Source organism: Eleutherodactylus coqui, chromosome 2 (genome assembly GCF_035609145.1).
Source record: "Eleutherodactylus coqui strain aEleCoq1 chromosome 2, aEleCoq1.hap1, whole genome shotgun sequence".
NCBI lineage: Eukaryota > Metazoa > Chordata > Amphibia > Anura > Eleutherodactylidae > Eleutherodactylus > Eleutherodactylus coqui.
The window spans coordinates 98,333,716-98,346,977 of NC_089838.1; the positions used below are offsets into that span (position 1 = coordinate 98,333,716).

At 41.4% G+C, this 13,262-nt stretch overlaps 1 protein-coding gene across 2 annotated transcripts in view; it reads left to right on the plus strand.

Moving 5' to 3' along the window:
* The window catches only part of SH3RF2 (SH3 domain containing ring finger 2), a 108,971-nt gene extending 99,530 nt beyond the window's left edge, over window positions 1–9,441 (plus strand). Inside the window, exons 8-10 of one of the 2 annotated variants that reach the window (XM_066591251.1) lie at window positions 1,862–2,082; window positions 3,341–3,684; window positions 5,506–9,441. In XM_066591251.1, the coding sequence (XP_066447348.1) occupies window positions 1,862–2,082; window positions 3,341–3,684; window positions 5,506–5,832 (892 nt within the window). In that variant the 3' untranslated portion in view covers window positions 5,833–9,441. The remainder of the gene's footprint in view (window positions 1–1,861; window positions 2,083–3,340; window positions 3,685–5,505) is intronic. The other variant, XM_066591252.1, reaches the window with a different exon arrangement.
* Window positions 9,442–13,262: the final 3,821 nt, after the last annotated feature.

Consider the following 13,262-nt stretch of genomic DNA (forward strand, 5'->3'; position numbering starts at 1 on the left):
CTCCATTGAAAACAATGGTCTGCCGGCACCCCTGCATTCTTTTTCAGGGAAGGGCTTTACATATAAGCCCTTCCATGAAAAATAAACATTTTAGTTTAAAAAAAAATAAAAATACTTACCTCTCCGCCGCTGCTGTGACCCCCACGGGCATGAAGAATACATCTGCCACATGCGGCAGATGTTTCCTTCATCCCCGCTAGTTAAAAGAATTCCCTGCTACTACATCTGCCACATCTGTGGCAGATGCAGCAGAGGAATTCTTCAATTCTCTACCACAGCTGTCACACATGTCAGCTGCGGTAGAGAATCCTGCTGCTGAAGAATTCCTCTGCTACATCTGCCACAGATGTGGCAGATGTAGCAGCAGGGAATTCTTTTAACTAGCGGGGATGAAGGAAACATCTGCTGCATGCGGCAGATGTATTCTTCATGCCCGTGGGGGTCACGGCAAGAAGAGGTAAGTATTTTTATTTTTTTTAAACTAAAATGTTTATTTTTCAGGGAAGGGCTTATATGTAAAATCCCTCCCTGAAAAAGAATGCAGGGAGCCAGCAGAGCATTGATTTCAATGGAGCTGCCAGCCGCAGCCGCGGCTCCATTGAAAACAATGCGTGCATTCCCATTGGTAAACGCATGTCCTATCTTTGCAGGCACACGCCTGTAAAGCACGAACATTTGCACAAACCATAGAGAATGCAATGTTGCAAATACAAGCGTGTTTTTGTGCGTGCGTACGTACGCACAAAAACACGCTCGTGTGAAGGCACCCAAAGTTTTTGTTTAAATATTTTTCTATTAGGGTTTTATTAATAAGCTTTAATTATATTAGACTGGGCCTAATATGCAAATACACATGGTAGACAAGGGGGGCTTGGTTAGCTCACCAGCTGCAAAGATAACCCACCAGCACCCTATGAATGTAAAGGCCCATTTAGACCCAACGATTCTCGCTTAAGATTCACTCAAATTCTTCCTTTGAGCGATTACCGTTGCATCTAAATGCATGGGCATTGCGCAGTTTTCATGCATGAGCTGTTCATCGTTCAATTCTAGTTTTCTTGAATTGAGCAATGTACTCTTATCAGCGGTGCAGGCTGTTATTACAGTCGGCATCGCTGATAAGATTCTTACAGCCCGTGCCCCGCTGGTAGTTCACAGCGAGACGCAAGCTGTAATCGTGGAGAACAATGCAGCTGTTTGCTTATGCAGAACAGCTGTTTTCTTCACTGAGTGATAGCGGCGGTGTCCCACTCCCCCTGCATAGCTCTTTAGTAGCTACTTAGCTACTATAGACAATGCAAAGATGATCACTCAAAACTATCAATCAAACTATCATTTGAGTGACTTTTTTGAGCCATTATCTGTTAGTGTAAATGGGGTATAATGCAGGGGCACCATTAGTGTAACGAAAGGAACCCCCTCTCTCTGTTATACCCCTTATCTGCTGTGGTTGTTATTGAATGCAGCATTTGAGAGCTTAAATTGCCAGGAACAGAATTATATCTGATCTTGGCCACTGCAGAAAGGTATCAGATATATGTTACATTTCACATCCACTGTGGATGGTGGGGGCACAGCTCTTAAGCCTGCACCATCCCTATGCTATAACTATACATTAAGGTGCAGAAAGTAGCTTCAAACCTTGACATACAGTTATACTAAGGTACAGCAAGGGGTTAATCTATTCTCTATTTGAACTATGCAACCAGTTCTGGCATCAAAAGGGAAAAGACGAACATAATGACAACATAGTTTTCCACTTTACAGATCTGCAGTCAGACCACACATGGGATATCGGGACATAGATCTAATGATTTATTTTAATATTCCAGGTTACGATTATTTTTCCATTTCTTTGCAGAAAATCCTCAAAATATACCGATCCAAGACCTCATCAAAGCAATTGGATTTCAAGCAATGCCTCAGTCTCCTCACAGGGCAGCGTGTCTGAAGCCAGTATAAGTAGGCCTGTCAGGTCTTTCTATGTGCCAACTGCAGTGGTGGAACCAGTGAAGACAAATTCATCTTGTTCCCCAGCACTTGTATCCACTCTCCGTCGCAGGAATGACAGTTTCAAAAAAAGTACGTCCTAACCTCTGACACTGAAGCTTTACTTAGACTAGCATGAGATATACCAGACTTATTAAGTGCAGGCCTATATGTGTATCCCATTAGAAATAACATTCAAGTCAACAATACTTTGTTTATTGTAATGATTTTAGCCATAGATTAACTTTTTCTCACTAATATATAGAAATGTTTCCATGTCTGTTTCTTATTCTTTACCAAAATGGCTGATTATTATGACCTAACTTTCATTGCAAGTCCGTATGAAATGAATTCATTCTAACCACTCCAATGAAAAACCTACGAAATTGGTGGAAAAAGAATAGATCTGAGTAAGGTCAGTTTTAGATGAGTGTATTTCACCTCCATATTTGGTCCATGTTTTGAGGACCGTAATATGGAGCTAATGTAGCTCTATGTATCTATTCACATGGCCATATTTTTCACAGTCATTTTTTTAAAATGTAGCATGACCTCCATTTGGATTTCTTCCTCCGTATTGCTATTATTTTCTATTGGGAAAAAACAGATCAGTATTTGCCCAGTAGAAAATAAAAATATTATGGAGGGAAATACTGATGAAATACTGATGACATACGGTTGTAATGTCATCAGTAGCATGTCTGTAATACAGATCCGTATTATGGACATGTTACAATACACTCATCTGAACTTGGCCTAAGAGTAAAAAAGATGCCTCAGTAGCATCTTACCTGAGTATATATAAAAACCACAGTACTTACCTCCCCATTGCCTCGCTGCCCGCCAGCCGCCACTGCAGTCTTATCTTTACTTCAGCTGCATCGATCATATGGCTGTTTAGCTATGTGACCACTGCAGCCAATAAAATGCCCAACAGGGACGTCATTAGTGACATCCTGTAAACCTGACAGGTATATGGAACATCACCAGGCCAAAAGACCCGGTGACATCACCTGTCAAATTCCTTGGTGTCGGAGTGCCATGGTAAGTATATTGCTTTTATAGAGTTTTGGACCCAAAATGGTATAAAGAAAAAGTAGGAAAATCCTTTTAATTTTTTGTGACTGAAAAATATGTGAAAATTTACATACAACCTGCAAGAAGAAAAGGAGAGTCTATAGACTACTGGAAGTCGGGAAAGTCGCCGCTTTTCCTTAATAAGACATGCTACAAAGTTTCATATATTAGCATATACTGATGACTTATAAAAAATATTAAAACAGTAAGTACTTTTAACGGGGTTAAAGAAATGAGAATGTTTTTTAAGATATGAACATTTTCTTTTTGCTAGATATGCTGTCCCAGAAGAATCTACAAAGTACCACTACAACACAGGCCGTGGCCACCATCAGTAGACCATCATCTGGTATTGTTCAGCCACAACAGCTTTTTATCAATGCCACCCATAATAATGTAGGAGCCAGTGCCGATACCCGGTCAAGGCCCGCCTCATTTTGTGACGTTTTGCCTCTCTCTGGTAGACCAGTGGATATCAGGAGAATGTCTTCTGCTAGTTCCACTGCTTTTGAGCCCAAAGAATTTCCAATGAAAATTGATTCAACAACAAAACCAACAATCTGTTCCCCTCCATCTATACTGGTGAAGCCAGACACAGCTAAAGCTACTTCTGACAAGGTAACTGTTAGAAAAGCATAATTAACTTGAACAACTCCCTTTAAAGATAAACTATATGCCATTAAGTTTGTAATCTTCTATGCCAGTCTTAATTCAGATATAATGGGTTGATGAGAGATAATCCAAAGGGAAGCCCTTTTTCCATATTCCCTATTAGGGCATGAAGAGGAGATCTCCTTATCGGGTCCATTTCTTTTCAGACAGAACATAAAGTACTGCAAAGAGCATCTCTTTCTGGAAAGTTTGATACATTTGTACATCACACAGACTCCTATAGATTCAATGGGTGCTACGCAATGTTTAATTCAAAAACTTTTAACATAGCATGGTGAAATGTTTTGATCGGTGGGAATCCAGGTGCTAAGACCCCCACTGGTTGTTAAAACTAACATGCAGAATCACTCACCTGAGTGCTGTCTATTTGGGTATCATTGGGGAGCAGTGTGCAGATTCCACAGACTTTCAATGGAGCCTCTACACCTCTCTGAGCAAAATTGGAAACAACCAAATGGGCACAGGGCTCAGAGGAGCGCCTCTACCCATCCGTTTTAGCATTTGATGGGAATCTCAACATCTGGACCACCACTTATGACATGTCAGAAGCTTTACACTTTAAGTGTAACTGCCCCGGTAATGTCCTTGTGGGATAACAGATGTATTCACCATACATTATATATTTGCACCATTTTTAAGAGTGTTATACTTTATAACGGTGAATTCTAAAATTCCAGACTGAATTAAAGCAAAACTCTTTCTATACATGGTTTGCTACAATGCATTAATATATCAGCTCATAGTTAGGGTGGCTTATTTACCAGTATGCAAAAGTTTTAGATGAATGGATTTAAAATGTAGGACTGGGCTTCTGTAGACCTAGGGGAAAATTTATCAAAGTACAATCCGCATAAAAGAGTCACAAATGTTGGTGCATTTGTGCCAAAATTTGCAACTTTTTTTAATTTTTTGCACACACCTCACTTGTTACGAATATGGCTAGGCCTAGAGGGAGGACATACCTGCCCTCAGCCCAACAGATTTACTATAGCTTATACATGAAATCTAACCCAGCTAATAGCTAGCATAGATTTGAATTTCTGGCATATGGATGGTCCAAGATGAAACAAACATTTTTCTCCAGAGCAGTTTTTTCATAGGAAAACTGCTGTAAGGGCAAGCGTAAACATTGACTTTTCACACTAGTTTTTGGTTTTTTTTGCGGTTGGCATATAAATAGATGCAAAGTAAATGAGTTGTTGGAACAATGGCTTAAACTTGGCAAAAACAAGTCCAACTTCACCTCCTGGTTATACAATCTAGTGATCATATTCAGGTACATATCAAAATCTTCCAATGATCACAAGCACATATTATCACATACCTTTTGTGATATGGGATACTTTCTTTTCATGAACCCAAATCTTTCCTATGCACTCAATGAGATAGCCCCAGATGTGGAAAATATGACATTAACTATTGGTGATAGTAATCCTTTGGCTGTCTTCACTGTCTGTTGGCTCTTCTCGGAAGTTGAAGATGGACGCATAGATGTCTATAGAAGATGTCTATAGACCACTATGCATCTATCTCCTGCTGCCGGGAGGAGCCGGCAAGCAACAAAGACAGCAGAAAGGGCACAGCGCTCAGGTTTCAGCGATCCCCTACTGCCCCTCGTTTCAGTGATCACCAGGGTGCTCAGCAGCAGGACCCCACCGATCAAAACGTTTGACATGTCCAAAGTTTGTAAAAACTGCAGTTACTCTTTAAGTAACTTTAACAAAGTGCACCTTCAGTATAAATATAACTCATTTTCTCTTTTTTCAGCAGGTGAAGACTGTAAGGTTCATGAATTTTAGTCCACCTATACTGAAACGCCAGAGTGCTCATTTTGATGACAAACTGGAATACTTATCCAACCAGCCAACCACACCAGAGAACTCTTCCATATCAGACGCTTTGGTGATTGTACCATTACGACCCAACCCAAGCTCAACTCTGCTATTAGAAGGTCGCAAAATACAGAAGCTGAAGACTACAAGCAATGACCTAACTCCACAATCAACCTTGTCCTATCCCAACAAAAAAGCTCTATGTGATAACTCAAATAGGTGGAGTGCAATCTGTCAAACCCAAGATATCCTGTCATCTTAGTGCCTCTGCCTTGATTTAACTTGTGCTTAGCTTTTTTCCCTCCTTGGCACATTAAATTAGATTTTGTGTCTGAGAGTTTCTCTATAATTTTCTCATCAATCCATTTTGTCATTCGGGACAGAGTTACCATGACAAACAAAGGATCACTGGCACCTTCAATTATGAATGTCTCTTTTACCCCTCATTCTTATTATCAGGACAGGCTTGTGTCAGACATCCTGTCATGCTCTTTGCCATATGAAGATATATAGTGGATATTTTTGACATATCGACTGGATTATTTTTCTCTTTAGGAAATAAGGTCACTTATTCAACAAGGTGAAAAAGACAGAAACTAGTTTGATGTTGACTTCCCTAGTTTGAAGTAGGACATTTAAAGCTTTTTGGGTTTTTTTGCCAGGCACTTTTTTGTATATATTATGTATTTCAAAGAACCTTAAAACTAATTAATATCCAAAATGCTGACTATGTTGACTTGAGTATAGGTTGAGAGGTCTCAAATTATACTAACTATTACTGTGTATCATTGTGTGATATCATGTCTCCATACTTCATATTGACACAATGAGATGACTGCACATTAAAGGGCCGCTCCAGTGAATTCTTTTTTAAAATTCATTATGTAACTATCACCCCAGTATATATAAGTTAGCTAATAGTACCTTGTTTAGTTATTTCTTCCTATCTGAAACTTCCTGGAGTCATTCTCTTCAGGTGGGTCATGTGATCTCAATTCTGACCAGCCCCAATTTGCTTTTCTTTACGTTTTCTCAAAAAGTCAGTTTTTTCATTCAGCATAAGGCCTCCTTCCCACGGACGGATTTCCGCCACGTAATTCGCGGCGAAAGTCCGCCGCGTTGCCCACAGCTATTAGGTTCTATTGAACCTAATAGCTTAATGCTCACGGTGCGGAATTCCATCATGGAATTCCGCACGGTGAATTCACCCGTCCTCACCTGCGGCATGCTCTATGTGCCGCGGGTGTACTCGCAGGCGGCTTCCATTGCAGTCAATGGAAGCCGTCCGTTCACGCTATCTTCCGCACAGCGGAAGATAGCGTGAAATCGCCTCTCCGCCTACCGCCAGTGCGTCATATGACACAGCCGGCCGCGTCATGTGACGCGGTGGGCGTGTCATATGATGCGGCTGGCACGTCACATGACGCTGCGGCGCATGCGCGCCGAAGCATCATGCGGGGCGGAAGACACCGGATCCGCAGGTAAGTAGGGGGTCTCTGGGGGGCGCCGTGATGGGCTCCGCCGCGATATTCCGCGGCAGAGCCCGTCACGGCTGTGTGCAGCCGGCCTAAATTCCTGTGTGATGGACCCTACCACACAAGCTCTTTAGATTTGGATACAAACTCCTATTACAGTTACGGTGGATGATGAGAGGCTCTTGTCACCATATCATATTGATGGAGATGATAGTTCAGCCTCCTGATTGTATACTAATGGCCTGTAGTTTACTTAGGGGAATATAGAAGGGACTGATAATTACAGTGTTCTCCCAGCAGGCAGAAATGGTGCAGGTTCTAGCTGCCCATGTGGTGTTGTGCTGATGCATCATGGGATTGATAGCACAGAATAGTGAAAAAAGGCAGAGAGAAATTTCAGTTGCAAAATGGTGCTTGATAAGCCTCAGACGGGAAGCTGTGCTGCATGGAGGTGACTGCAATATACATAGGGAACATCTAGATTGTGAGAGACAAGGGGTGCAGGGATGAAAAATATGTTTTTGCTGGAGTGGCCCTTTAACTTGCATTATAAAGTTGAACACTGCCATTGTTCTAACTCTGATGCCTTAGACTCTAAAGCTAGCCATACATTTTAGACAATTGATGGCGGATCTCGCCAACATCTGCTATTTGAGGAAACTGGCCAAGGATTAGGCATGTTGGATTTTAACATGCCTGATGCTTTGCATCTCTGATAAATGGCCCTAGGGGTGCCTATCTACTGTTTACCCCAAACTCTCTATGGAAATACACATTCATGATTGACCAATGCTAGCATGTATTTATAAGGAGAATAGCAAACAGCTATGTAAAGCGTATGGCCAGTTTAATCTGGCATTTACCTAAATCTGAGCTAATTAGCAATCAGAATTTAGGTTGCTCTTACATGTGAATTTTGCAGAAATTATCATTTTTTTGTAGAAATAATCATATGGTAAAAATACTTGGACCCATCTGATCCGGCCATGTGAGCAGTGATGGCAGTGCAAACCTCATGGGGAATGGCGGGAATTTATTCTGCTACAACAATATCAATATTTCCCTGATTCAACCTCAGTAAATTATCTCTGTACATTAAAGGGAAGTTGTCAGGACCCTAAACTGGATGGGCTGCGGGCAGCAGGGTATAGCGATAGACACTGATTTCAGCGTTCTGTCACTTATACCAGGCAGTTTATTGGTTTTGCTAATCTTAATTTTGAAAGTTTGCAGACTGGACTGGAGATGAGACCAATGAAGCTCATGTATATTCATATACTATATGCACACTTCCCCACCCTCCTCCCTCCTGTCACTGATTGACAGCTCTCTCCCTATACACAGTAACTTGGAAGGACCTGCTAATCAACAGCTGGGCGAGGGGAGCATGCATATATGAATATACATGAGCTTCATTGGACTCATCTGCAGTCCAGCTCTGTGGAGTTTCAAAAGTAAGATTTGCAAAACTTCTAAACCAATCGGCCCAAGTTATAGACCGCCGCCTGTCCCTCTATTGTGTTGCCCACAGCCCAGTTGGCTTATGGGACCTGACAGGTTCACTCTAAGGACCAGCTTAAATCTGAAGTCACAATAAAAAAGTTATGTTAAAGATTATGAATATTCAAGCTCTGTTAAATCTCATGGAATGTCACTAGGATATTCCCTAGCATTGTCATCAGTGGGAATCCAACCTCTGGGTTCATTCTTGCACCTTATGTGGCTAAAGGAGTTAGGGCCAATTCACACAGGCATATATTCCATCCATGTGCTGTCCATGGGAAAAAATTTGGAGCATGTCCAATTCTAGTCTGTTCCCACATGTTATGTATGGGGTCCGAGCAGCTTGGACAGCACACGGTTGGGTATCAGTATATTATCTGATGCGAATTGCAATAGTCAAGCTGTGTGAATGCGGTCCTTACTGCGCCCTATAAATCACTGAAGGGGCTTCAGCATTAATCAGGCAAATCACCACAATTAGTGAGTGAGAAACCCCCTTAAAGGTGGCATTCAGGCAGTTGACAATGGTGTGGCTGCCTCTTTTTAATTGGAACATTGATGCTATTTATTAGTAAGCTTATTTCCAATATGGATGTATTATGCAGCCTTGTAAGAGAATCAATGGCCGGATCTGAGGCCCCCATAATGTGGCTGTTCACCAGCAGTGATCTGTCTTTTCTAATCATGTTGCCAAATTTCCAAAGACGGATTAAGGCTTAACCCACTAGAATGACTGTAGTATTCTGTTAAATATCTTCCATTTATGAATTTCCTCTGGATGATAAATCACATGCATGTATAGGTGAATGTACAGTGGTATGTTATGTGGACATATCTGCACATGTCAGTATTGAAACTTAAAGTAAAATAAATTTTAGAATTTTGGATATTAACTTCACATTCAATGGCAGAATTATTTGTATGGTACAGGACCATGCAGTTAGTATATGTGAAAATGTATACTAACCAACAACATCCAACTCGTCCTATTCATTGTGTTTAATTGCTCATTTAATATAAATATGCTGCATTACACACAGTGGATGGAATCCATTGATTTCATTGGATTAATTTACAGATGCGGAATTTTCATGCGAATTTCAGTTATGTGAAAAAAGCGCAGCATGTCCTATTTTTGGGCCAGGGGGGATATTATTTTTCCTTAAGGAGAGCACCTAGAACGTGAGTGAGTAGACTTATAAGGCCATGCATGCTCCTCTGGGTAATATGCAAATAATCTACAGCGCCACCCATTGGATGGCAGCATTCCTGCAGATCAATGTCCGACCCTTTATTCAAGTCTTTATAACACTGATTGAAGACATTAAGGAGAGACAATACCCCTCTCGACTCACATTACAGGCCTCTCACTAGCCAAGCCAGGATTCTACTGCATACTGATGAGGGGTAAACATCCCAAAACAGCTGTCTGTGTAGGGTTTCTGGCTTAGTTTTCAATTCCCAATCATTATTTTAGAGATCTGTATAAGGGGTCGGACATTGATTTGAAGGAATGCTGCCATCCACTAGGTGGCGCTGCAGAGGTATTGTTCCATCTTCCTTATTTGCCTACTTTTCTATGTATTACGCACCATAATGGCCTATTGAAATCAATCTGAGCAATGCCTCCTGTTACACTTGCTGGTCCTGATTATGTTCATTGATTTTAATGGGAGTGAAGCCATATATAACAATTCTGGCCCTGACGACATCTGGCCCCACTGCACTGACAGCGGGCTGGAGGATCAACTGATCAGCAGGGATCCTGAGTGGCGGATCCCCACAAATCAACTACTGATGACATAGGGTAGGTCATCAATAATAAAAGTTTGGAATACCCCTTTAAGGACCATCCACTTTATATAGAGAGAGAGTAGTCCAGGTCCTTAAGATTTAGACAAGTATCTGTACTGCAACATCTTGGAATATTGTAGCAGTTTTTTATGGCTCCAAATGTTATTGGTGCTTATAGCATGGGCATGTAGCAGGAAGGCCTCAGGCAGATTCGATCATTGATCTACAGTGAAAGAGACCGCTGGACCCCCCAAAACCACTGTGTGCGGCATCACCAGGAATCTCTAGGCAAAGATCCTTCGAAGGTCTTGCCAGGCAGCTTGCACTGTACATGCATCACTAGCCAGAATGAGGATGTCTCACTCAGACCTGCATGAACAATCAGCAAAGGTCTTTATCTGACCAACAATAAGCAGTCCCTTGTGGAGAATACATAGCTCCCCATAGGATCTTCTTCTAGGTGCTGTAAGCTGGGCCATAAATGCAAGGAGGCCACCAAGGCACTAAGTGTACCCCACATGCACACTGATGTTTCTTACAGAAGACTTCTTTTCCGGTAGCTCACAGGAACTTCCATTTGGTCCTCTCAGCTATTCTACAGCGTTCTCACAGTATCCATCTTTACTTGCCGAATCACTCCGTTGGCCCGAAGCACCTTGTCTCTTGCAATGCCGTTTTACGCAGCATCATGCACTCTTGAGCCCTTCCTCCTTGCATTTCAGTACTCATGCATCCAGCACCTGGAGGCACAATACAATGTAAATTAAACTTTACAAATATAGTAGATTTCTGTCAAACTGATTACTTCCCAAAAACAGAAAACATTTTCACCTGTTACTCTAACATGAAACCACAGTCTCACCAAGCCCCTCTTATGGCTCCTAGTATCAGCCACAGGTCAACAACTTTGAGGTCTGCGCCACCTTTCATGTTATCAAATGGTCAATGTAGTCTGGTGATGTAGTCTGGTGAAGTCTGCCTTCAACTATAGTCTCTAGATGTTGCCAAAAATATTCCCGAATCATGTAGTGACTAATACTGTCTGGCAGTAATTCCCACAGAATAGTAGAGGAAGAGAATTATAAACAGTTAATTGAGTGTTTTATTATGCATACCACCATAGGCATAAAGAGATTTATTTACCACACCCTCATTTTACAATTCTGTTTGTGTGCTAGAATTTTGCTCAGCCCATTAACTCTCCGTCTAATAGTCCCCCTACGTGTCATTATTCAATGGTCACATTCCATTGAGACTTAATGAAATTGTAAAAAAGTAAGAGGTTCATGCTTGCTTGAAGAATTGTATTAGCAGAAACATAAAGAAGATATATGTGTATATGCGTTCCCGGAGCCAAATAGAGGCAAATAGAGACATTTCTTGTCATGTTGTCGCTGATTCTCCAGGTTTTATTTTTGTTAGCACCTCATTTCATTTCCCCAAATTTATGACATTGTTTGTGCACAATGGCCTCCTCTCTGTGATATCATTATTGTTATGACAGATTGATATTGCACTTTTACAGGGTGAATTTCTGGCTTTCAGCTCAAGTTTAAACTGCTCTTTTCTGTAGTTTTTTATTTTGTGGGAAGCAGCAAACATTTAGCTTTATGTTGGGAAATATTTCAGTCCAAGGATATTGTTTTAGAAGAGACCTGACACGCTGGTGTGGGGGCCGTATGGGGCCATCTCTCCATCTCCAATATCAAGCATGTCCGTGAATTGTAGCCTCTGCTCTTTTAAACTTTTCTTAGTACATAAAGGGACACATGGCTGTTTTTTCTTATATTACTTTGTAATTTGGTCTGTTGTCTGAGTTCCTTTATTTTTTTAAAGAGAATTCAGTACAATGAAGGAGATTCAGCCAAGGTCACAGAAGGATAGTTGTCCATAGTTGTGTTGAGCATACCAAACCAGTCGAACGCTGTCTTGGATTGAACTTTGCTCAGGCAGTTCATCTCAGCCAAACCTGGTGGTGGTGGTTCTTCTCCTGTGTCTCAGCGGTCAGCACTGTTGTCTTGCAGCTCTGGGGTCCTAGATTTGGATCTCCCCCTGTTTTATAATAATCATCTTTAATTATGTAGCACATACAAACTTCATGCAGGTGTTGCCCTTGGTCAGATTTGAACCCAGGCCCTCAGCATTGCAAGGCAACAGCACCAACTACAGAGTCAAAATGCTTCTTCTTCCTCTTTCTCTTCAATAAATGTATGCACTATTTTAATAAAGGTAATTATCATGAAGAAGAAACCCTGACAAACACATAGAGAACATACAAACTCCATGCAGATGTTGCCTCTGGTTAGATTTCAACCCAGCACTGCAAGGCAATAGTGCTAACCACTGAGCCACCATTCCTTCTCCTCCTCTTCTTTTTCTTGCTACCCCTCCTCTGTTTAGTTCAAACTAATGGACTGAAACAACCCTTTCCCTGAAATTTGGTGAACAAACCAAACTTTTTAAAAATTCGATCATCTCTAGTCCATAGCAACCAACTGGATTGCTTCTTTTGTGTTGAATTGGCCTGAGAAAAATGAGAGCTGGAATCTGATTGGCTAGAAACTGCTTAAAAATTTCCTTGCCCCCAATATGTATTTATAATAGCGATCAACATCCATGCATAGACACCATATTAGGGTCAATTAGAAAAAAAAGATCAGAGCCTTTCAAATATCTCCTAGTTGAGGATGACTCCACTCACTAGCTTCTCCTTTTGCATGAGAAGAAAGGAATGGGTAATTGCTGATATTGCTACAAATTTACAGAGCAATATTCATGCTTCTGGCACATGACTGCTGCAGCCCATTACTGGCCTCAGTAGTCATGTGCTATACTTGCTGGAGTCACCCATGAGGCCAATGATTGTCTGCAACAGTCGTGTGCAGTCATCTCTCCGGGGATGTAAATGAAGACCAATGGT